Source organism: Oncorhynchus tshawytscha, linkage group LG18 (assembly GCF_018296145.1).
Source record: "Oncorhynchus tshawytscha isolate Ot180627B linkage group LG18, Otsh_v2.0, whole genome shotgun sequence".
In the NCBI taxonomy this organism is placed as follows: domain Eukaryota; kingdom Metazoa; phylum Chordata; class Actinopteri; order Salmoniformes; family Salmonidae; genus Oncorhynchus; species Oncorhynchus tshawytscha.
In genome coordinates, this window is record NC_056446.1 from 12,089,674 (window position 1) to 12,115,207 (window position 25,534).

Below are 25,534 nucleotides of genomic sequence, written 5' to 3' on the forward strand. Positions count from 1 at the left end.
CGGTTCGGGCGATTGTCCAAATTATGTCGCTTAGATGACGCCAATGGAAGCGACAGGCATACCTACTCGAGATAGATGCTTTTTGCTTTGGAAAAATCTAAACAAATTTCATAAAAGACACCCAACAGCACAGATAGTACAAAGACATAGTTATAAATATATTTTTTGGAAGGTTCCAATTAAAGATTATTCACAATTTAATGACAGCGTTTTCAAGGTGTGAAACTGTGGTGTCCTATGATTAGAAAGTATTTTATTGACTTTGGCTTTGATTGAGTCTGGCCTAAACAATAGGCTGTTTTTATTTAATCATTTTATTTTGAACGCTTGAAAGTCCCGGAAGAGGCGCTGCGTGTGTCTTGCAGAGACCGCGGGAAAATGTCGTTATTTCCTGCTCCCTGAAGAAGGTTTTCGAGTCGTCGCGACAGTGATTGTAAACAGATGATAAAGCATAATAACATGCTAAACAACATTCTTAGAATCGATTGTCATATGGTGAGTAAATATTTTGTGTAAATTCACATTCCAAGGTTTTTTCATGATTTAATGTTCCTCCGTGTCTTGAGTTTGTAGATGGGTGCGTTTGTGTGGGTCCCGTAGCTAGCTAACGTTAGCTGGCTTGTGTCAGTCCGCTAGCTAAAGTATGGTAACGGTAACTATTTTGTGGCTGTGTCATTCCATCATATCCTTGCCCTTTGTGCATGTGACGTTACAAGGAGCCGACATAGCTGATTTTAAGTTTGCTCAATGAACTACAAACATAATTGTTTTGTTAACTAAATGACTGGCTAACTAACAAGCTTACTAGCTACTCAATCTAGGCATTGGTACTAGTTAGTAGCTACCACCAACCCAGCAGAAGCCCTTGTGCTAGCCATTCCAGCCAGAGTAACATGTTTTGTAACGTTATGCTTCTTAGATCCTAGGTAGCTTGCTAGTTGACATTAGGCAGCTTACTGTTAATAACTAGCTACAGTAGTTGACATTAGAAAGCTTACTGATAATTATAAAAGCTAGCTAGTTGTGTGATCATGCTACAAGATAACTTAACGTCACCTATTTTAAAATCCAGGCATTAGTCTCTAGAAGGTCCAAATGTGTTGCTGAGCACTTTTTCCATCGACCTCACCAATTTCAAGATATCTGGACTTTTTTGCAAGTAATGCATGGCTTGCCTCACAAATTATGCATCGTTTATTCCAGCTACTTCCAGGTACATCTCTGAGCCATTGATTGAGCATCAGGAGAATGGAGGGGGATTTGATGGATGAAGTGTATGGTGACCTCAGCCAAGACCACCATAGTGAGTACAATGCTATAACCTATTTCACTGTCCATAGATGGTGTATTTTTAAATTTAACCTTTATTTAACCAGGTAGGCCAGTTGAGAACCAGTTCTTATTGACAACTGCAACCGACCAAGATAACGCAAAGCAGTGCGACAAAAACAACACAGAGTTAAACATGGGATAAACAAACGTACAGTCAATAAAACAATAGAAAAATCTATATACAGTGTGTGCAAATGTAGTAAGATTAGGGAGGTAAGGCAATAAATAGGCCATAGTGGTGAAACAATTGCAATTTAGCATTAACACTGGAGTGATAGATGTGCAGATTATGATGTGCAAGTAGAGATACTGGGGTGCAAAAGAGCAAAAAGAAATAACAATATGGGGATGAGGTATTTGGGTGGGTTATTTACAGATGGGCTGCTGAAAGACATGGTACAACTTCCCTAAAGTACACTGAAGAAAAATATAAATGCAACAATTGCAAAGATTTTACTGAGTTACAGTTCATATAAGGAAATCAGTTAATTTACATAAATTCATTAGTCCCTAATCTGTGGATTTCTTATGACTGTGAATACAGATATGCAGTTGCTGGTCACAGATACTTTAATACATCCCCCTAAGGTTGAAAATCGAATTAGCATAATAATAAAAAACAATCCCCATAAAAAATCTGTTTTAAGCTAGAGATGTGTTTTTTTGCATTGGATACGTCTCATTGGATGCGTCTCAACCTGCCGTATCTGCCTACGGCGCACTTCTACGGTGAAAGGTGACAGAGCTAGAGCAGTGTTTGTCAGCTCCCTAAAAATCGGTCTTCTCACAAAATTGTCTGTAGCTGAGAGAAGTAAACATAATTGTGCACAAAAATTGAGAGAAGCTTTTTGTGCATATGGAACATTTCAAAGATCTTTTATCTCGGCTCATGAAACATTAGACCAACACTTCACATGTTGCGTTTTATATTGTTGTTCAGTATAGTTACTGCCATGAGTTGATCTGTATTCTTATTGTATAACTGTTCTGTCACAAAGCACTCTTATGGAAAAGTATGAATTCTCCTATTCTCTCTTGTATTGTTCGGTAAGGGTCGAGCCATACCGGATTTATGCACTCAAAGAAAATACACATACCTATCTTATGTGGATCCCTTACTACATAAGCATATTATCTGTACTGTATCCAATAATACGAGGCATTTCTGCAGTAATGTTATTCCATGTGATGAAATTACAGAAGTGCAATATGTGGGTAACTTTGCGATACTTTTACCCCACAGATACCACAGCAGCTTTCAATGAAGACTCTGTGGATATTTATTTTGGTTTAGAAAGTCCAAAGATGAATTCGAACGCAGGTAAACATCACTCAAACGCACACATTGATTCTTTACGAGATGGTCTGAGTCAGATATATATATTTTTACAAGTAGAAAAGACACCCACGTTGCTGATATGAGAACTGATAACATACTTTGTATTTGTGCGATCTTATTACAGAAAGGAATTACACACTCCTCTCACCACAGAATCTGAAATACATGGATTTATATGAGGAAATCATAACAGAGGAACAGCAGGATAGAGAGTCTTCCTACAATGAGGTGTGTACCATAATGCTTATCCAATTCATATATTCATTTTTTTTTTTTTAAACCCCCGGGTTTGTCTTAAATGGAATGCTGGTACACAGCTCCTTTTCCCATTAGATATTAATAACCATCAGTATTACCAACTATCTCATTACAGTTGAGGACAAGATTCAATGCAGCACAAAGCCAAGTTGATGAGTTAATGAGAAGGTTGCAGCAGACTGAAACACAGGTTTGTAATAGAAAGTCTTAAGTGTCACTCGTGTATTAGTAGTACCCCTTGAAATAATAATAACCAGTACTTGAAATAATTGGATTGTACAAATAAAAATGTTCCATGACAATCATGAATGTGAATTATTGAATGAAAATTATTACATTGATTATCCCATTGACATTTTTAGTCATTTAGCAGACGCTCTTGTCCAGAACTATTTACATTACAGTTAGTGTAAGTTAGTGTTACCACTTACGTGCTTGACATGTGTTTTCACTTTGAAGAATACAACGCTGAACACCGAGAACAGCCGCCTGAAGAAGAACATCTGTGCGCTCATCAAGACAGCTAAAATGGAGGTTGTGCGGAAGGACGAGGAGATAAATAGGTTGAGCCAAAGGTAAGTGTCTTGGACCTTTATATACACCTGTGAAGTGGTAACTCGTAGTTGGCAGGGTACTTACAGTTATTTAGGGATGTACATGTTCAACGGGGACAGGCAAGAACAAAAAAATACACATTTTCTATGTACCCATTAGGTAAATGTATACTTTCTATGAACTCTCTGTAAATCTAGGCATGTGAGTAAATTATGTTTCAACTTTTAGTTTCAGGCCAAGGAGGGGTCCTGTAGTTCACCATCAATCTCAGATGAACTGCCTGAGAAATCAAATTCCAACCAGACAGAATCCTACGGGGCAGTCACAACCTAGCCAACCACAAGTTCCCACCCGACTGAATCCTACGGGGCAGTCACAACCTAGCCAACCACAAGTTCCCACCCGACTGAATCCTACGGGGCAGTCACAACCTAGCCAACCACAAGTTCCCACCCGACTGAATCCTACGGGGCAGTCACAACCTAGCCAACCACAAGTTCCAACCCGACTGAATCCTACGGGGCCGTCTCAACTTAGCCAACCACTAGTTCCAACTAGACAGAATCTTAAAGGGCAGCCTCCACCAAGCCAACCCCCGCGTCCTAGACAGGATTGTGTTGTAAAGGATCTTAGCCAGCTCCTCTGTAAAGACAGAGATGTGGTCCACCCCCTTCTCCCTCCAACCCCCTCTGATGCAACAGTTTTCCGACCACCTCTTCCTGATACAACAGTTCTCAGACCACCTCTTCCTGATACAACAGTTCTCAGACCACCTCTTCCTGTCACTTCAAAGACCGCTAAAGGAGATTCAGAAGCTCCAGTGAAACGCACTGTTGGTAGTTCCAGCCAGGACTCTGTGAATAGACACCCTACACGTGAACTTCACCCGTCAGACGAGCCGAAACAAACCAAGCACAGAGAAGGCAGAGGTCGAAATCCGAGGCTCTCCCACTCAAATGAGCAGCAACAATATAACTCCAAGTCAAGCAGATGCCCTCGTCTCTCAGATGTTGAGGTACGCAGGAGATCAGAGCGGGCTAAAAATCCAACCTTGGACATTTTGCATTGCACTGCTTCCTCTGACCGCACTTCCGAAGGATTGTCTAAAGATTGTGCAGCCTATCAATCAATGGGTTCTAGTCGGCATTATAAGGAGCTCAGGTGTGATAAGGGTGATGGTAATAGGCATAGTAGAGGTACTAAGGACATTTCCTCTAACAGAAAGCATGCCTATTTGAACCAAGCCAGTGTCACTGAACGATCCAGTGAATCTTTTAATCGCAAGGGAGGGACAAGTCCTCCAAGGGACCATCGAAGGAAAGAGGAGAGAAGAAGAGAGGATGAGGTCAGAAAAGAAAAGAATACATCAAAAAAATCAGGAGAAAGAAAAAGCACTTGTACAGAGAGAAGAAGAACAAAGGAAAGTGACCGATGCAATACGGACGTCAGTAAGGACAAGACAATGGACGACAGTAAAGTCAGGGGGCAAAAGACAGGTGAGAAGTCTGAATTTCTTCCATCTGAGGCTAAAGTGGCTGCGAAAAGCTCTGTAGAGAAAACCGGTCCAAACAGAAAGTTAAGTTTCATGGAAACTCTGAATCTTACCCTGTCACCAGTTAAAAAACCAAGACAGCTTGCTGAAACCAAGGAACAGGAGGGCACACCACCTGAGGAAGTTCCTGAAGACCAGTCAGCAGAAGACAGTGGACAGCCTGATCTAGACAAGTTACTCATCTTAGACGAAATCAACAGCAGTGTGTTAGAGACCGACGAGGTCTTCGAGGAGCCAGTGGTACAGCCCTCTTCAGAAATCCCAATGTCTTCAGGACCTGGAAGTATTGACCTTAGACATACAGACAAAGAACCTTGTCAGGATGCTAACAAAGGTCTGGCTGAGGCCACAGTGGCCAAAAAGCAACCGAAGTGCCAGTTCGAAGTGGAAGACATTATTGTCCAAGGTGTCTCTGAAGGTAAGCCTGAGCTGCCGGAGGCCACAGTGGATCAGAGGACTGAACCCACCACACCAGAACCTCCCAGGGAGGTTTGTGTTTCAGCTCCAGTCTGTGCCATTGTTTTGAGAACTCCACTGAAAAGCAGACCTGAAGACTGTGCCTCTGTGAATAAAGTGAGTGAGTCTGAGGATTTTACTGCTGCTGCTGTCACTGCTACTACTGTGGCTGGGAATTGTGGAAACAATTCAAATACGGACACTGGCCTATCGTCTAACGGATTTACCCCTGACCATTCAATGGAAAATGTAGTTCTTATTACTGACAATTGGGTCTGTAAGCCAAACGGTAAAACTCCCAGTGCTTTGGTCTGTGAAAGTCAAGCTGTTGAAACTGTGACACAAGTTCCACCCGCTGCTGTCTGCGTGGGACATCCTGCTGTTGAAGGTGTTTCAGGAAAAGAACCATCGGAATCTCTGCAATTGCCACTGCCTGCCTCTGTTATTTCAACCTCTAGTCTAGACGTGACAGCAGAGGTGCAAGATATTTCCAAGCATGGTGTTTCCAGTACGATTAACATGGAGGTAATTCCAGAGATCTGCATTACATCTGAGATTGTTGAAGATGCCACAGAGATACCTCTGGAGTGTGAGAAAGAGAGGACTGTTGTGGAACAAGGTTCACCGTTGAGCGGTTTTGAAGTGTCTAAGGTGAGCAGCACAACAGGAGAGGTTGCACCATCAGCACAGCACAACAGTGGCTTGTTACAAACGCCAAAGAAGTCCCTGGATTCTGAGCCAAGTCACACAGAGAATGAGGACGTGAATGTTGAGCCTTCTAGCTCCATTCCGTTGGCCCATGATGAGGACTCGATGATGCTTACACTGGGCAGCCTTAAAGGTATTCCAGATGCCATCAGCCCACTCACAAGCCCAGTCCGTCCAATGAGGAAAAGCCATCAGCCGCCATGTCACAGCAAACCTGCTTACGTCAAGAGTCTTCGCAAAGGTAAGCATCACTTAAATTACAATGAACCTCGTATTCAGTACAGCACCATACCAGAGTCTACATGTACATCTAAGGTGCATTTCTATGATATGTTGTTAAAAAGATGGGAAAGGTCCTAAAAAAAATGCTTCTCTGTGACATAACGGGGTGGGATTATTAGTTTTTAAAAATTTTTTTATGAAAAGTTGATTTTTCAAAGTCTACAACGAGTTTCTCGCCAGAGGGGAGAGCATTTTCTTGCTCCCCACATCACAGCGAATCTCAAGTTTAAAATGTTTCCATTTTTAATGATGTAGACGGGTAGAACTTTCTAAAGTTGTGTTCACATGTAGACAATGGTATTGTCCTGGAGATGATAAAATGGCGTTGGAAAGTGTTGGAGTTGCTCCTTAAGATATGTCACCATGGGTATGGTTAAGATTTTTTATTAATTTTATGAAAATGTTTCATTATTGTCAAAGTTAAGAAGATGCCGCAATAGCCTATGTTTGTAATCATCTGCCTAATTCCATGACACTGAATTCACTTTGTCAACATAGGCCTACAGGTTATGCCTTTTTACTTTGCTAATGAAACCAAAAATATTGTATTTGACAGAGTTTACCAGTGCTGCTGGGGATCCCAATTCAAAGAAGTTGGATGTGAATATGGAGAACAAGAATCCTGGCCGCTCCATTGCAAGTGCTACACAACAAGATGTGGATCGGGTTTCTGTCTGTTCTTCCAGCCCTGAGGATGAATTGGAAGAGGGTGAAATTCTTAGTGAAGGGGAAGAAACTCCAATCACGCCAAGTTCTCCAGCCAAAACGGTTAGGCCCACAAGCACGGTTAAAAGTCAACAAATTCCCAAGTCATCCCCTAGACTTTCCAAGAAGTTGCCTGAAGAGAAAGGGAATTCTAAACTCTTAAGTAAAACCTTGATTTCACCAGTTGGAAGCCCCATGTCAAAAGCTCGCTATAAAACGGTTCAACCTCCGTTACCCAAAGCTGCCTTGTGTACCGTGGAGGAGGTTATGGCCATGTTTGTAAAGATCCGCTATGCGTGCAGGAAAAAGTACATGAAGCTTCGTTCAACCTTCTCTAAGGAACGCTTCTGCGGTGTTATGGACATGTCCCTTGACTCTTTTACAGACTTTGTTGATAGTGTCAGCTTTACTAAACTATGCAGCCAAGAAGATGACCTCAAAGTGAAACTGAAGAACAACATAATGTCTGTTTTGAGTAAGTTATCAAATAATGGCATTGTCAACCGCATCTTTGACCAGGAACCACTTAATATGAAGTCGAAACTGTGGGAATTTGTGAATGTGCAGTTAGACTTCTTATTCAAGGAAATCCAGACTGCTCTGAGAAGTGTTTGCAAATCCTCAAATGGAAACCAGTCTGCAGGAGCTGAAAAAAGGGACTTGAGTCTCTCCAAGCAGCCAGTGGAGTCTCCCAAGCAGCCAGTGAAGTCTCCCAAGCAGCCAGTGAAGTCTCCCAAGCAGCCAGTGAAGTCTCCCAAGCAGCCAGTGAAGTCTCCCAAGCAGCCAGTGAAGTCTCCCAAGCAGCCAGTGAAGTCTCCCAAGCAGCCAGTGAAGTCTCCCAAGCAGCCAGTGAAGTCTCCCAAGCAGCCAGTGAAGTCTCCCAAGCAGCCAGTGAAGTCTCCCAAGCAGCCAGTGATGTCATCGGTGTCCCCAGCCTCTAAACTTAAAAGACCGCAGGGAGCGGTACAAAAAACGAATTGTGTGTCCAGAACATCTGCAAGTAAAAGACCGCAAGAGGAATTAACAGAGTGTGTTGAACCCAACATAAAAAGAACCAGGGCTCAGACTCTCCCCCCTTGCAAAACCGGTCTTGGAAGAGGCAAAAATATAAAAATGTCATTTGAAGAAGATAAGGAATCAGAGCCTCAAACCTCAGATCATCCTCTTATGCAACCTCTAATGCAACCTCCTTTGCAACACGGGTTAGAGATCTTATCATCAAACAGCCCTTCATCTGCTGAGAAAACAGCTGCCTATGTTCGCCGGCTGTCTCAAAATGGCTCACTCCATGACAAGTCTGACTTCGAAATCCTCACAGAACAGCAAGCCTCCAACCTAACATTCAACCTGGTGACAGACTCCCAGATGGGAGAGATCTTCAAGTGTCTCTTACAAGGGTCTGATCTGCTAGAAACTAGTGTCTCAGCTGGGGACAATCAGGGCTGGCCTCTTGGTACTCCTCGGAAAGGAGAGCGCTTCCGAGGCGTTACCACCCCAAGCAAAGTTGGTACCACAACCAAAGTTGGTACTCCCTCTAAAGTCATTGCCACATGGTCTTCTATTTCACCTTGCAAGTTTTCCTCTCCAAATTCAAAAGTCCAAATTCCACTAAATCCAGCTTTGTTGGATGAGAGTTGCATGTTAGAGGTGCCCTCCAGCCTGCCAGAAGACAAAATGACATCGCAGTCCAGTGTGTTCTCGCAGAGATCTTATTCCATTTTGGCAGAAGATCTGGCTGTCTCTCTCACAATTCCTTCACCTCTCAAGTCTGACAATCACCTCAGCTTCTTGCACCCAGCCAACGTGGAGCCCATGTCTGCTCCAGATAGTGTCATCAGTGCACATTTCAGTGAGGATGCTCTTATGGATGGGGAAGATGCTACAGAGCAGGACATTCACCTTGCCCTGGACACAGACAACTCCAGCGGTGCGTCAAGCGGTGCTGGCAGGACTAGGGAGGCTCCTGTTAACCCCCTGTTTCACTTCAAGCCTCACTTGCCCATGCAGGCAGTAGTGATGGAGAAGTCAAATGATCATTTCATTGTGAGGATACGGCATGCAAACACCAGCCCAGACATCAACTCCAACAACTCAGGTGTCAACTTCACCAACCTAGGCATCAACTTCTCCAACCTAGGCAACAACTCCACCAGCCTAGTGGTCAACCCCACATGCCTAGGAATTAAATCAACAAGCCAAGGAGTCAACTCTTCAAGCCCAGGAAGTGTAAACTCTACCTACCCAGGAAATAACTCCACCAACCCAGACACAAACTCAAGCTACCCATGTGTCAACTCCACAAGCCCACAAGTCAACTGCACCAACCCAGGCATCTACCCCATAAGTGCAGACATCAATCCAAGGGCTGTCTCAAGCCCTCAAACACCACCAGGAGAAGAACAACATGGCAAAGACCAAGCTCATCCCACAGGGAAAACTCCTTCTAAAACCCATTTTTCAGAGGCCAGTCCTCCTTTCTACCTTTCCACAAGCACAGAAACAGCATCTGCGCTATCTTCACCATGCCTCACCATCATAGAAGACACACCGGAGAGGGACCACAGCAAGGGTAAGACGGGGAAAAAGCGGAGAAGGCACCACGTCGAAATGAAAGCAAAGCGGCCTAAAAAGGAGGTGGTCCCTGAGAAGATCAAGCATAAAAAGAAGTCCTCAAAAAGGGCCAAAGGAAAGGAGACTAGAAGCTCCAAGAGCGAGAGAAGTAAAGTCACTACTCCACCCCAGTCTACCCCATCACCCAACAGCCTGTCTGCCAAGAATATCATCATAAAAAAGGGTGCAGTGGTGGTGACTTGGACAAGGTGAGTTGGGTTTTAACATTCATGCCTTTTTGTTTACGTACCATCTTGCATGTTAGCTGTTGGGGAGTCTTCAAAGGTCAAGTGTCATGATTTTCACGGAAAACCGTCATTTTCTTTTAAAGGGATGAAGACCGAGATATTCTCCTCGCGCTGAAGATGAAAGGTGCCTCTGCAGATACTTTCTCTTCCCTATCGGAGAAGATGAACAAGACACCCGCTCAGGTATGTCTTTTACCTATTTGCTGTGTTTGGAGTTTTCTTTTTCATAGAATTCCATTACTATGTTTTTGATTTGAGACTAGTAGTTATTGCTGAGCATTAATGTCGGTTCTGTATATTTGAGTATTTAAAAAAAAAAAAAAAAAAAAAAAAAAAATCTTTTAGATTGCAGAGAGATTTTCCCAGCTGATGAAGCTTTTTAAGAAGAAGAAGATGGCAAGTTGACTTTCCAGAATCGTAGAATTTTTCTTCGTTCAATGAAGATTTCATGCACGATGCTTTTTTTTTTTTTACTCCGATGTCGCAAGGTCAAGGCTCGAATTTCCCATTTGAGGAATGAGCAGAAGCAGATCATCTGAATTTGATCCCTGTAATTGATGGCCCTGGAACATACTAGAGGGCCAAACCAACTAGATCTCAAACTGAATTTTTTTGTTTGTTTGAGGGGTGGTCAGCAAGGATCAGAATATCCTTGAGGTAACATCCACACAGGCTTCAATGTATCATCTCCCCACAGCCTAAATGAATAAAGCTCGTATAAGCTGTTTTGGTACATCTGCACTAGTATTTTTTTATTTTTGTTTGCGTTAAATCTAATCTACCATGTTGATCCTGGGCAATATCCCATATCAACTTCACAACTCTTAATATGCCCCAGCAAGTTTATACCGTATGTGGAGTTAAACACTGCTGCAATCATACATTTAATCTGAACTAATTGACGCATTTTAGCAGTAAATAGGGAGTTGCTCTGATACTTTTATGGAGCATTGTCGTATGTACTAAAGTAACTTTTTATACAACGTCTGGGGGGGGGGTTGTTTGGAAATAAAGATTGGAACTACAATTCAGGTCACATTTATATCTTATTTAATGCTGTAAGGTCACATGGCAGAAAGTACATTTTACTGTACGGTATGTCAACAGTATTCTATTTTGGATATATATTGTACTGACTTCGAGATGGTCAGGTAAATGAATAAATAAGCCGTACACGTTCCATTTTATGTACGATTCAAGGTGGTATGTTTATAGATTTTAAGGGGAACATTTCCTGTCAGATTTTTGGTTGGTTGGTTTTGGATGAGTGACTACCTGGTTAAACAAATGTACACTGTATATTGTGCATATTTTGGTTTTGTAAATAAAGTGTATTTATTTAACTTGGTTTTGATTTATTAATGGAAATTGAACTCAATGACTACTTACCACCCGAATGAGTACAGCATATTTTAGGCACATTCTCAACTGCTGCTTCGGTTTTATTAGCAACGGGCAGCATATCTTCTGGCCAAAAGTATGAAAGCTTCATGGTCATAGTTCAGCACACTTATTTTTGCTGCAACAGCTGTCATGGGATATTGTTCATTAATAATTAATCCTTCTGGAGGGCAATGTTTCAAGGTAATACATGCTCTAATATAAATATCCAGAAACTGGGCCACGAAGTATGGGAATTGAGGTCAGTGCCTAAGGATGTACTTGCCTTAGCTCACTGAAACAAAGTTGAATGAAGTTGGTTATAGCAGAGTGATTGTAAGGCCACCTTCTCTTTCATGAGAAATGAATGTCATGGAATGGGATCATGGGGTTGAGACTCACATTTGGGTGTATTAAAGGGATATTTCACAAAAATATGTTTTGGATTCCTTACCCTGTAAACAGTCTAGGGAGAAGGTATGACAGCAATCCGGGCTTTGGTATTGTTTAACTGGCCGCTAATGTAGGTAACATTGACTTGCGTTGGATTTGTACCACAAATGCTAAAAAGTTAGCCTTTGAAACGGCCAGGTAAACTAAACCAAAGCATAGATTGCTGTCACACCTTGTCCATAGACTGTTTTATAGGGTAAGGAAACCAATATGCCATGTTATAATTTGGGTGGTCTATCCCTTTAATGGTGGCTTATTGCAACCACACAATGTAAAAGTAATTGTTCAATACATTCCATAATTGATTTTTCTTTCCAATGATTAAATTGTTAACTCATTTTTAGGAATCTAAATGGGCTACTAAATATCAATGGAAACCATGTGAATATGTTGTTCTAATTGTGTCATCTGTTAACAGTTTTCATTTATTTAATTAACAGAACTTTTGGGGAGGTCTGGTTGGTCTGTTGCCAGACTAGTCCAGTGCCTCAAATAGCCCACCGTGCAGTGAACTATGAGATGGGGCATGACTCGTTGAGCATTATGTCTGGCCCAATAGATTGTTCATTTTGACTTGGTCATTTGAAAACATTTAGTTAGCAGATTTAGATCATATATAAACATAACACCAGCATACAGTGAAGATCAAAAGCTATTTGGAAAGTAAAAATAGCATGAATTTGACATGTATTGGACATTCAAAGCTAGGCCGTGAGCTGATTTGGAGCTGTTGGTAACGTTACATGTCCTGCCATCAACAACTGTGTGGTAAAACAAGCCCCAGGCCATTGTCCCGTCGCTTGGTGGATCGATCCTCGCAATCTATGAATCCTGCTTGCAACAGATTGGCGATACACTCACTGTAGCGATTCTCAGAGATGGGTCGCCTATCTCGTCAATGGGTGGAAACAAAACGTACATTCTACCAAATGTTCAGGTATTTCTGAAGCAAGTGGAACACACAACCTAGTTGACATGTAAGTTGTTTCTTACTCTTAAGTCCTTTATTTTGATATTGCATGCTTGAACAGTCTACATTTGAAAGAGGACAATTGCATTGGAATCATGAAAAATATACACACTAAACTATGAAAAATGTGCTTATCCTGTGAGGTATTTATAAAAGACCATGGCCCAGTGGAAATTCATGTATGTAAAATCTTTTTTATAGCATACGGATATGTGACTCAGAAGATGGGGGATTGGAACTTGTTGGGGAGTATCTTAGAAGAGGTACATATTCATTCAACCATCGTGGGAAAAATCTGGCTAACCATCCTTTTTATATTCCGGATGCTCGTTCTTGGTGTGGCAGCAGAGGATGTTTGGGACGATGAGCAGAGTGAGTTTGTGTGCAACACGGACCAGCCTGGGTGTAAGAATGTGTGCTACGACGATGCATTCCCCATTTCTCTTATCCGATACTGGGTGTTACAAATCATTTTCGTGTCCTCTCCCTCTCTGGTGTACATGGGACATGCACTGTACCGTTTGAGGGCCCTTGAAAAAGAGAGACACAAGAAAAAAGCTTTCCTGAAAGCGGAGCTAGAGGGCGCTGAGCCCGTTCACGAGGACAGACAGAGGATAGAGAGGGAGCTGAGGAAGCTGGAGGAACAGAAGAGAGTAAGGAAAGCTCCACTCAGGGGCTCCTTGCTGCGCACATATGTTTTCCATATCTTGACGAGGTCAGTGGTGGAGGTTGGCTTCATAGTGGGACAATATGTGCTGTACGGAGTTGGACTGGATCCTTTGTACAAATGTGAGAGATTGCCTTGCCCGAACAGTGTGGATTGCTTTGTGTCCAGACCAACTGAGAAGAACATTTTCATGATCTTCATGCTCGTCATCGCTGGGGTTTCTTTGTTCTTGAATCTCCTCGAGATATTCCACCTGGGAGTGAAAAAAGTCAAGCAAAGTCTGTATGGAAATAAAGGTACAGATGACGAAAGCTTATTAGTGTTCAGGTCCCAAAAAAACTCCATGGTCCAGCAGGTGTGTGTCCTCACAAACTCATCACCCCAAAAGATGATGCAACTCACTCAGACGGCCTACACAATGGTCCCTAACAGCCACGTGGATGCTATCCCCTTGTACCTGCATTCGGTAGCTCCTCACAACGTTAGTGGTGGCACCAACGACTCAGAGCAGTACCTCAGACAGACTGAGCTCCAGTCCCTGCGACAGCTGAGGACTGTGGAGCACCACTACACCCTGGACCAGAGGAACCACTCATGCAGCAGTGATGACTCCAATGGGCCTAAAGGCTCAGGCCATCCCAGGCACGGCGGAGCACAGCCACGGCCTTCCCTTATGGCCAGCCATATGGAGATACCAGCAGCCCTGTGGAACCAGCTACGCAAACAGAGCCGGGTCAGCGCTCTGCAGGATTACAGTGACGTGAGTGATTCACCTGACAGTGGTCACTATCCCACGGGGAGGAAGGCTAGTTTCATGTCCCGAGGACTCTCTCAGACCAACCTGGACAGTCCTTCTGATAGCCCGAACTCCGGGAGTGGGACGGACACAGAGGCCAAGCGTATCGCCCAAGGAGAGAGCCCACCTATGACCCCGCCTCCAGCCAGTGGACGAAGAATGTCAATGGTAAGTAGAACTATTACAAAACACAATTTTTTTTAATGGAGGATGCATTGTAGGATTCTCATCATGTGTTTCTAAGGCTAAGATTCGGATTAAATAACTACTGACTAACTCATGTTACATATTTCAATCTTTCAGAGCATGATTCTGGAACTGTCTTCAATCATGAAAAAGTGAACTGGCTGAGGGACCAGAAGGATCTGGGGACACTGATTACGAAGCAACATTCCCCTTCTAATTGCCTAATTGTATTCATAATAACATATGTATTGTGGATGAGCAGTAAACGCATTACTATAGTTACTCTGAACCAAAATATAAATGCATCATGCAACAATTTCTAAGATTTTACTGAGTTACAGTTCACATAAGGACATCAGTCAATTGATAGAAATCCATTAGGCCCTAATCTATGGATTTCACATGACTGGGAGTACGGATATGCATCTGTTGGTCACAGATACTGTACCTTAAAAAAAAAAAAAGTAGAGGCGTGGATCAGAAAACCAATCAGTATCTGTTGTGACCACTAATTTGCCTCATGCAGCACGACATCTTCGCATAGAGTTTATCAGGCTGTTGATTGTGGCCTGTGGAATGTTGTCTCCTCTTCAATGGCTGTGCGGAGTTGCTGGATATTGACGGGAACTGGAACACGCTGTCATACACGTTGATCCAGAGCATCCCAAACATGCTCAATGGGTGGCATGTCTGGTGAATATGCAGGCCATGGAAGAACTGGAGGTCAGCTTCCAGGAATTGTGTACAGATCCTTGCAATAAGGGGCCATGTATTATGCTGAAACATAAGGTGATGGCGGCGGATGAATGGCACGACAATGGGCCTCAGGATCTCATCAAAGTATTGGTAGCTTATGTCTACCCATACCATAAGCCCCCTCCAATCTTGTTTTGGAGAATTTGGCAGTGCGTCCAACCGGCGTCACAACCGCAGACCATGTGTAACCACGCTAGACTAGGACTTCCACATCCGGCTTCTTCACCTGTGGGATCGTCTGAGACCAGCCACCTGGACAGCTGATGAAACCGTTTCAGGGAAGCTCATCTGCGTGCTCGTCATCCTCACCAGGGTCTTGACCTGAATGCTGTTTGGTGTCATAACTGACTTCAGTGGGCAAATGCTCAGTTTTGATGGCCACTCGCACGCTGGAGAAGTGTGCTTTTCACGGATGAATCCCGGTTTCAACTGTACCGGGTAGATGGCAGACAGCATGTACGGCTTGGTGTGGGTGAGTGGTTTGCTGATGACTACGTTGTGAACAGAGTGCCCCATGGTGGTTATGGGAAGAGAAATGAACATTCAATTATCTGGGAACAGCTCTGGTGGACATTCCAGCAATCAGCATGCCAATTGCATGCTCCCTCAACTTGAGACATTTGTGGCATTGTGATGTGACACAAAACTTCACATTTTAGAGTGGCCTTTTATTGTCCCCAGCACAAGGTGCACCTGTGTAATGATCATGCTGTTTGATCAGTATCTTGATATGCCACACCTATCAGGTGGATGGATTCTATGGGAAGAGAAATGCTCACTAAGAGGGATGTAAACAAATTTGTGCACAACATTTGAGAGAATGAAGCTTTTTGTGTGTAATGGAACATTTCTGGGATCTTTTATTTCAGCTCATGAAACATGCGACCAACACTTTACATGTTGCATTTATATTTTTGTTCAGTGTATGTTTGCTTGGGTAGTTCTAATTTCAAATTTTTGATATGTCAAATGCAATCTTTGCAAAAAATATCTGTGGCATCAAATGTAATTTGCATTCGTGGAATTTTATATTTTTTGTCAAAGTGATATGACTGCAAGCTACTTGTAGTGACATTTTGCTAAAAGACATCTTCTCATAAGATGATAATTCAACATTTTGATTGATAATACATGTAAAACATTGTGGGATATGATTGATAAACTCCACCATGTACATATTTGATCTCAAAATGTAAATATGATTATTTTTTAAAGGACTTTAATATTGTTTATCCTACAGAACAATGGTAAAGTTGGAGATGGAAGTGCTCTTCAAATTGAACAAAATGTGAATTTATTGATGAATATTTTGAAATGTTCTGTGAACCCTGCATTGGATGCTTTACAAAAAATGTAATATAATATCTTCAACTTTCTTGATATCGTTGAGAAATCTATAACCTGTTTGCTTGTATATAATGCTTTTCTAGGATCTGTTGTACAACTATTCCAATGCAAATATGTCACATCCAAAATTATTGGCACCCTTGATAAACAATGACTGTATAAAATTATATAATTACAAATACTGAGCTATATTGTATGCTGAAGAGAATTTTAATATGATTTTATTTTATACTAAGACAATTGCTCAGAGAGCAATATTTTGTTTAACAAGTAATATGAAAAAATCTCAAAAAGGTATGTGTCAAAATTATTGGCACCCGTTTTCAATACGTTGTGCACCCTCCCCTTGCAAGGATAACAGCCTTGCCTTTTTCTATAATGTTTTATGAGATTGAAAAACACATTGGGAGGGATATTAGACATTATATATTATATTAGATGTTGATTTTGTGGTGTGTTTTGGGTGATTGTCTTGCTGGAAGATCCACTTGCGACCAAGTTTCAGTGTCCTGGCAGAGGCAACCAGGTTTGTGTCTAAAATGTCCTGGTACTTGGTAGAGCTCATGATGCCGTGGACCTTAACAAGGGCCCCAGTACCAGTGGAAGCAAACAGCCCCATAACATCAAATATTCACCACCATATTTTACAGTAGGTATGGGGTATTTCCTGCATATGCATCCTTCTTTCGAAGCCAAACCGATCACTGGTGGGCGTGGCCAAAGAGCTTTATTTTAATCTCATCTGACCATAGCACCCGGTTCCAACCCAAGTGCCAATGCCATTTAGCAAACACCAGGTGTTTACAATTGTTGGTTGCTCACAATACAGGCGTTTGAAAAAAATAGAAACCCTTCCAAATAGCCTTTTGGCTTGGAGGTGGCGTTCTGTAACTCTCCAACTGTGGCTCTTGGACTTTTATTTGCCTCCCAAACCATCTTTCTCACTGTGCAAAGGGACAAGAAACACTTGGGTCCTCTTCTTATGTGACTACTTTACACCTTATTTCAAATCTGATATGATTTTAATCAGATAGTCCATATACCTTTGATTAATTTCGAATTACACCTTAAAAGTACAGATTATGATTTAGTGAAAGAATACGACGAAGTAAACAATATTTATTTGCATTTGGAGATATAAAAAAAAAGGACAAAAATAACGTACATGATATGATTCTTTATTTCATAAACAGAAATGGTGTCTAGACAAAAATGTCATTTATATAACACTAGCAATTGAAATGAATGAAACGGGGGTTTACGCAACACTGTATTTACAATGGTTGTTAAGTCATTTGAATTCATTAGGGTTGTGTAGCATTTAAAAATGAACAAGGTAAGTAGAGAATAAGCAATTAACAGTTATTTCAAATTGACAATATTAACACAAAACAGTCTTCTAGAAAAACGGGAGAGAAAAACAACTTTGTGACTACAAGCTTAAGAGTTATTACATTTTTTAAAAATGATGCACCAAAATCTACTAATACAATAATCCATATAATCTGTGTAAAAAGCATGTAAAAAAAACCCACCTGATGCAGTTTGCTGATACAGTCATTGACCAATTATGAGAGGTATGAAGGATCTCACAGGTAGATAAGTGTGAGAACGTCTGCACTGGTGGTTACTCAGAAATGGGGGGCGTAGGCCCCTGCATACACTCACTTCACTTGAATGTGAACTATGACCTCTGCAAGTTCTAAGGCAAAAATGGGAGGTGCACTTGTATCCATGTAACTCTGAAACATCCCCAGTTGAATGAAAAGACAAGTTGAGGAAACACCGTTTTCTGTTTACAAATGTAAAAACACTAACCATCAGTCCAATTTTAACCTACCAATTTCTATATACATGGCAAATTGAATAAACACAACTTTATTGTAAACATATTTCACTTTTCTTTTACTCCTAAAATGGTCTCAGCCTGTGCATGTAATCAGGATACCAGTATACTGTATTATAAAGTTGAGCAATTTGTGAAAAAGGCAAGTTTTGTTCATCTTTTCAAAACAACAACCTTTGGAGTTGGAGAGACAGTGTTTTTTTTCCAGAGAAGCAGCACAGAAAAACTAAAACAAACAAAAGTTCAACTAAACAAGAAAATATCCACCAACTAATAACCAACGCCAGTTAACAAATCAAATTACATGGATTGTTGTTGTTGTTGTTGTGTGTTTGGCTTGTAAAAAAAACTGCAGAGGTGAAGAACTTGAGAGAAATCCAACTAATAATGAAATGTATTACCAAAACATCATTCATATTTGTACTCCAATGTTTTGTGTACTCTCTGCAGCCTCTTGATGGGGTTGATCTGTATCGGGCCAAGCTCATTACACAGTATTTGCATTGGTAGAAATAAGCTTCGGGAATATAAAACCAGAGTTTAAAGCTATACTTTCACACACCCAAAGCAAAGCCAAAAACATCAAAGCAAACATAAAAACCAGCTAAAAGTTACAAACGTCTGCTCCAAATTCAGAAATTGAGAAATAAAACACTTGGCACCCTGAGACGATATACAAGAGCAATGACTGATCCTGGTTAAAGTTAAACCAGACGATTGAGATGATGACACAACAAGCTTATTTCACCTGGAATGCTTGGGGGAGGGGGGGGGGGTTTGACCGTTGAGGTGGAGGTGCTCTACTTTAAACCACTGGCCACCATAGTAACACCACACATGGCATATCAGGCATGGAGCAGCTCTCTCAAGGCTAGAGGGCTAAGAGGTATGGACTGGACTGTCAAATGACTGGAGGGATGGTGCTGCTTTAAAAACTCTTCATGTATCTGCATCCACCCAACCAGCCTTTACATGAATCCAGGGGGCTCTCTTGGTAGAGCAAAAAACAATGATGAGGAATTAGAAATGTTACGCACATTAGCCTACACACCAGAAATATGCTATGCACTCATTGCTATCCAAAGAACATCAACAGTAATCATAATAGCATTATAAGGACATCTACAAACAGATAGAAGGATATCTATTGGTATAGCTTTGATGGAGGACAATAGAAACCTGAAGCATTTCAATACATTTCCCCAAAATATGACATTTGTCAAAGTGTAGCCTAATGAGTGTGCTTTTCTGGTGGAACGTCATGCTTTTCACTTTTTACTTTTAAAAAAACGAGTACGAAAAAGTTGGAATTGCATATGGTTTGCACAAATGTCCACTTGAATCCACCCATCTTTAGTTTTCTGTTTTGTATCTGATAATGGGGATGAATACCGTTCCACTTCAGTGACGGCTTATGAATCAGAGCAAAGTGGAAAAAGAACCTCGCAAACAACAATTTCAACAGGCAATCACAACTGCTCTAGACCGAAGTCTTCGAGCAAGGATGCCGTTACGACATGCATGTTGTGTGTGTGTGTGTATCTATTCATATTTGTGCGTATACTTGTGGTTCTCTGTGTGAGACTGTATATGAGTCTAGCTACAACCTTAGGGAAACCTATGTGTATGGTCAAATAATCAGACTAGCAACCACACCGCAAAACACAGAGCACAGAGCACTCTAATACCACACGGTTTGTTCTCAGACTGGTTGGAGAACTACATAACTGTGTCCAACAGGGGGCAGCAGAGTAACGCCAAGGGGTATTTGCAGACTCCTCAATATATACAGTTGTATTATCGCTCTTTCCTGACAAACTGTATAGCTTTTCGTCCTGAATGAAGTTCAAGTTATGAGCAAAGCTTTATATTCCAATTGAATTCACTCCTCTTCATAGGTTATGGCTCTATTTTCTTATATTCTGTATTTTCAAGCACATCTCTGACTGTTGAACAGATAAGAAAATTATTTCTGTATATTTACATTATAAATGTAAATACGGTTCATCAACAAAAGACAAGAGTAAATCATTTAGCTGAGGACTATCGTTAGAAGCAAACGTAAGCTAGACAAACTAACTAAGTACAATATACAGGGGTATGCATTCACATCACAGAATATGATGTTTTCAACAAATGTACAACCAGGGCAAAAATGTTACTGTATCATATGATTGTTACTCAATCAGTTTGACGATGACACACACAGTGCTTTCACGTGAACTGAAGTCTCAATTAGCTTATTCAATTCTTAAAGAATTACAAATATAAGATGTGAACACTCTCAATATTATGTTAGCTTCCTTTTTTTTGTTAATAACCCTGTTTACTGTAGTTTAAAAAAAAAAGTAATGTCTTCATAGAGATATTTATATCAATATTAACATTCAATAAGATGTTTTCATTTAAGTGCCAATTCAAGTGTTTCGGTATCAGACTTTTCAGGATTCTGAACCAGACATAAGCCCTCTATGAAGTGCTATTAGAACTAGTTATAACTGAGCATCCGGTGCTGGAAGGAAAGAGCCTGAATTGAGCCCAGATTCATTAGGAGAAAGTATCCTTGGTAAATGGAAATACTTTGTGTCTGTTTTTGTTGTTGTGGCAGACAGAATAGCTATCCCTCAGCTTGAGAAGATGTCTACTCACACATTCCTTGGCAACATTGAAACACAACACCGAAGAAATCCAAAGGGTGCCTGTGAGAGCTTTCCCCATCGTACATATAGCATCTTCAAACACTGATAAGGAAAAATAAAGTTTCCTCAAAAACACAACAAGCTGAAACTCGTTTTCACATTTAAAGTGGTGTCAAATTTTGAATGGATGTGGCTTGAGCCACTGGTTAATAACATACTTACACGGTCCGTGCCAGCAACATCCAATTTTCATGCAAGGGACTCTGAAATGAATGTACGCGTGTGTGTGTGTGTGTGTGTGCGTGTGTGCGTGTGCGCGTGCGTGTGTGTGTGTGCGTGTAAAGCTGATTTCCTGAGTTTAAGAACACCCACCCTTATGGGGAATTTTCCTTTGGGCAGGAAACAGCAAAGCAAATATTTCCCCTTAGCAAAAACCCCAGTGAAAAGAAACATCTAAGCCTCTACTTGTATAATATTACTGTGACAGTCACCATGCTCCATACTATATACATTATACGTTCTGCCCAAGCAAGCACTTGAAAGTTACCATTACAACATCCAAATACAATGGTATTGCTGATGTGTGGGAACCAGGATTGGGGTTAATTCCTTTTCATTTCCAGTTAATTCAGAAAGCAAACCAAATTGCAATTCCAATTTCACATTTTCCTCATTGAAAAGCCTTCAAGAGAGTTGGAATTCAGTGTACTTCCTGAATTGACTGGAAATGAAATGGAATTGACCCCAACCCTGGTGGGAAAATAGCTATTTAACCACCTGTCAAATCGTTAAGTTTTTCTCTTTTGTTTCAGTGCTGCGGAAGGCAAAGGAGGAATGTTTAGGTACTGTCTGTACACATTGTTTTGCTGTACAGAAAATGCAAAATGAGTGAAGCAGAAGACATTTTTTTTGCATATGAACATTTACAGTCTAACTGCTTCATAAATCTCTCATGTACAGAAGCTGTATTCTTATTTTCATGAATCATATCGAACATTCAGAAGATTTCTTCCTGAGTTTGAATTGCTGTGACAAGGGCCACCGAGAGAGAGTGAGAGAATAAGCGAGAGAGAGAGAGAATATACAGAGAGCGAAAGTGTTTTAAGAGGTAGAAATAGATTGATAGGAAATAGACAGAGTAGAAGAGTGATTGGGAGAGAGAGAGAGAGAGAGAGAGAGACAGAGAGAGAGAAAGGGAGAGCGAGAGAAATAGAGAGAGGAGAGACAGGGAGATAGAAACTGTAGGTTGATCGAGAGACAGAGGGAGCTGCTGTTAGGTCCATTGAGGTTTGAATTGAAGATGTGAACTTTGCCCATCCCTGTGAGTAGACTGTAATACATGGATAAAGAACACTGTGGAGATCGCTGCCTGCCCGGTCACGGTGTAGCACCATTGTAAGAGGAGTTTTGTGTGAGAAGTTCCCACTCTGTCATGGTTACAGAGAGGAGAATACCTGGAGAACAGTATTGCTGCTCTTAAGACAACTGTAGTGTCAACCTTTAAAAAGACATACAAACAAAAAATATTTTCAAAGAACACTGGCCAAGGCTGACCATCTCAACAACCCCGAGAAAGGGGTTTGTCAGAAGAAAATCAAAACTAAAAATTAAATAATAAAAACACAGATATTAAAACCACCGTTTACTAAATACAGTCCTTTCTTGGCTGTTCATCAGTTGTACATTTATCAGTCATTTCCTGGCAGAAGTCTACCGTCACTGTCTGATTGGACTGTTCATTGAACGAGAGCTCCGCCTCCATGTATAACCTTGGCCCCTGGCCTTCCGCCTCGTTGCTGCTCGCCCCCCCGTCAGCCCCATTCCCCATGACCGAGTCAGGCTCGCACTCTGATGGCCCGGGGGACTTGAGGAAGCTGGGCTCCGGGGTGGCTGAGCCGGAGTGGGTGGTGAGGTCAATGCTGTTGGAGGCAGCATTGCCGGCAATGTCGATGGTGTTGGTGCCGGGCTTCAGGACCGGGCAGTAGTGGTTCAGGGACTGGACCTGCTCGGGGCTCAGCTGCACGTCCCTGCACACTTCTTGGGACAGACAGGAGAAGTTCTCCCACAGCTCACCCATACACTCCTTCAGCTGGTTCCTCTCTGTCAGCAGCTTGTCCTTCTCGTTCACCTGGTGGACACACAAGGAAATATTAGGGATGAGGAATAGTGTCATGAGCTGTGGTCTGACCAGGAGCAAAGATACATGCAGTACATACTGTGATACCCTTTGACACTGCAGCTGCACAGTCGACGTCTACAAATGCTTCACGCTGCCTATAGCAGCAGCGTGACATAGATACGTACTACATGCCAATTCACCTCTTCGTATCAACATAAAAGAGTTCACGTGACCTAGCTTTACTGCTTGTTCACCGAGCTTATATTAAATAATGCATGCTTTGGATGAGGTTTGTGATGGGCGAGCATTCCCAGGATGCTGTGCGCACCGAGGTAACATGGGACCAGGTGGTGGAAAGCGGTTTGAGATGATGAACTTGTTCTCATATCCTAGGATGCTGCTGGGTGACATCAAGGGGAAGGCTGTCAGTCCACTGTGGAGTGTAAAGCACTCGTGTGTGTGTGTGTGGCTGACACACACAACACATCAAAGGGCCCGCAGCTCCACCCCCCATCATGGAACAAAAGCATACTGGCTGCCTGTGAGAGACCACCCGCCGCGATGCCATGGAAACGTGGGGGCGAGGAGGTAGGAAGAGAGACATACAGCCAGCACTCTACTGCGGATGCTCGACTCTTACTATTCTTCCCCCTACACACATTGCTGTACTTTGACAGCTTGGCAGCTAGAGGGCAGTCGGCCAGCGTGAAAGTGCTGACACGGTGTTGAGGTAATTAATATCGCTCTATCCCAAGGTAATGCTTGTTGCGCTGTCAACATGTGATTTAAAAAATAGATATATTTAACTCGGCAAGCCAGTTAAGAACAAGTTCTTAGTTTACAATGACGGCCTACCCCCGGCCAAATCCTACCCTAACCCGGACGACGCTGGGCCAATTGTGCGCCGCCCTATGGGACACCCGATCACGACCAGTTGTGAGACAGCCCGGGATTTAACCAGGGTCTGTAGTGATGCCTCTAGCACTGAGATGCAGTGCCTTAGACCGCTGCGCCACTCGGGAGCCAACAGTTATCATTAGTCCAGGGAGAGATCGGTACTATATAGACACTACATGGTTCTACTACTTTACATGCCAGTAGGTCCACACACTATGTGCTGTAGTACTGTATGCGCCAGCGGAGGCTGGTGGAAGGAGCTGTAGGAGGACGGGCTCGTTGTAATAGCCGGAATGGAATGAACGGAACGGTATCCAACACATCAAACGTATAGAAACCCCATGTTAGACTCCGTTCATTTCATTCCCGGCCATCCCAATGAGCCCGTCCTCCTATAGCTCCTCCCACCAGCCTCCTCTGGTGTGCACAGTGTATCTGTGAGAGAGACATGGCTGGAGACACACTCACCAATTTTCTGATCTCACACTCCAGGTTCATGATACAGTCGAGCTTCCTCTTGCGACAGCGCTGCGCTGCGATGCGGTTCTTACTCCGCCTCCGGACGTCATGGATGAACTCCAGCTGCTCTGAGGTCAGTTTGTGCATTTTGACCATCATTTGGAAGTCGTTCCGCGGAAGATTTGTGATCTGATCGACAGGGAAAGGAAGCTTTACCTGCAAATCAAGAAATAAAGAAAGGCTTTTCACATCTGACGTGGTACAGTGTTCACTTTTGAATGGAATATGGAAGGAACGTGAATGTGTAACAGTTTGATGAACCCTTGCTGATTCGTCTTTATGTGCGTGTCAAAAACGGTCAGCCACATTTTTTTTACCACAAGATGGTGCCAGAGTGCCGTCAGGACCAGGAATAGAGGATGTGACTTACATATACACATGTAAAGCCTGCAGCACTCTCTCTCTCTCTCTCTCTCGCTCTCAACCTGAAATATTGAACATCGTGTAACCTATTCTCGGGCAGAGGGGGACAACGTGATCCAAGAAATGAGTGTCTCTCCATCTGTCCCTGCTGGCTTGGAGAGGTGCCAGCGTGACAGATCGAGGAGGGACAGGCAGGGACTTGTCACCCCCATCCATAATGGTGTCAGGTGATATCTGTAGGGCATGATATGTAACATCTACACTAGGGGTAGGCAACTAGATTCAGCTGTGGGACGTTGTTTTTGTCGGAGCGGATGGTTGGAGGAACGGAACATAATTATAATCATTTTGCACACTGCAAATTGATCCCAACTAAGCCCCAAAAATAGATTGTATTTGAAAATAACAATCATTTCATACGTTGAATAACATTGAGAGACGATCACATAGGTCTCTTTTTCTATTCATGGGAACACTTGGAAACAGATTTCCTGAATTTAACACATTTGTTGCTGAATTCCTGGTGATTTTACCATCTTTTTTTTGGGACC

General features: G+C 42.2%; 3 protein-coding genes across 4 annotated transcripts in view; 2 read left to right on the plus strand and 1 right to left on the minus strand.

Annotated features, from left to right (window-relative positions):
* The first annotated feature begins 52 nt into the window (after positions 1-52).
* On the plus strand, positions 53-11,388 carry LOC112217508 (CASP8-associated protein 2). Its single transcript, XM_024377831.2, has 10 exons — positions 53-495; positions 1,204-1,303; positions 2,576-2,653; positions 2,796-2,899; positions 3,045-3,119; positions 3,389-3,504; positions 3,713-6,441; positions 7,039-10,006; positions 10,129-10,228; positions 10,391-11,388. The coding sequence occupies exons 2-10, from the start codon at positions 1,249-1,251 to the stop codon at positions 10,448-10,450; spliced, it is 6,285 nt and encodes a 2,094-aa protein (XP_024233599.2). The 5' UTR covers positions 53-495; positions 1,204-1,248; the 3' UTR covers positions 10,451-11,388.
* Positions 11,389-12,600: 1,212 nt separating this feature from the next.
* LOC112217512 (gap junction alpha-10 protein-like) lies at positions 12,601-14,852 on the plus strand. The gene is made up of 3 exons (XM_024377835.2): positions 12,601-12,855; positions 13,050-14,479; positions 14,615-14,852. Exons 2-3 carry the CDS (start codon positions 13,073-13,075, stop codon positions 14,651-14,653), a joined length of 1,446 nt encoding a protein of 481 aa, XP_024233603.2. The 5' UTR covers positions 12,601-12,855; positions 13,050-13,072; the 3' UTR covers positions 14,654-14,852.
* A 2,910-nt stretch (positions 14,853-17,762) lies between these two features.
* The window catches only part of LOC112217511 (transcription regulator protein BACH2), a 99,575-nt gene continuing 91,803 nt past the window's right edge, over positions 17,763-25,534 (minus strand). For both annotated transcript variants that reach the window (XM_024377834.2, XM_024377833.2), the window contains exons 4-5: positions 24,570-24,776; positions 17,763-23,213 (exon numbers count right to left, since the gene is read on the minus strand). In XM_024377834.2, the coding sequence (XP_024233602.1) occupies positions 22,731-23,213; positions 24,570-24,776 (690 nt within the window). In that variant the 3' untranslated portion in view covers positions 17,763-22,730. The remainder of the gene's footprint in view (positions 23,214-24,569; positions 24,777-25,534) is intronic.

Coding starts and splice junctions, on each gene's coding strand:
- LOC112217508 (XM_024377831.2), top strand. CDS start 1,249: ATGGAGGGGGATTTGATGGATGAAGTGTATGGTGACCTCAGCCAAGAC. Junction 3,120..3,388: donor TGCAGCAGACTGAAACACAG/GTTTGTAATAGA, acceptor TTCACTTTGAAG/AATACAACGCTGAACACCGA. Junction 3,505..3,712: donor ATAAATAGGTTGAGCCAAAG/GTAAGTGTCTTG, acceptor TTCAACTTTTAG/TTTCAGGCCAAGGAGGGGTC.
- LOC112217512 (XM_024377835.2), top strand. CDS start 13,073: ATGGGGGATTGGAACTTGTTGGGGAGTATCTTAGAAGAGGTACATATT. Junction 14,480..14,614: donor GTGGACGAAGAATGTCAATG/GTAAGTAGAACT, acceptor TCAATCTTTCAG/AGCATGATTCTGGAACTGTC.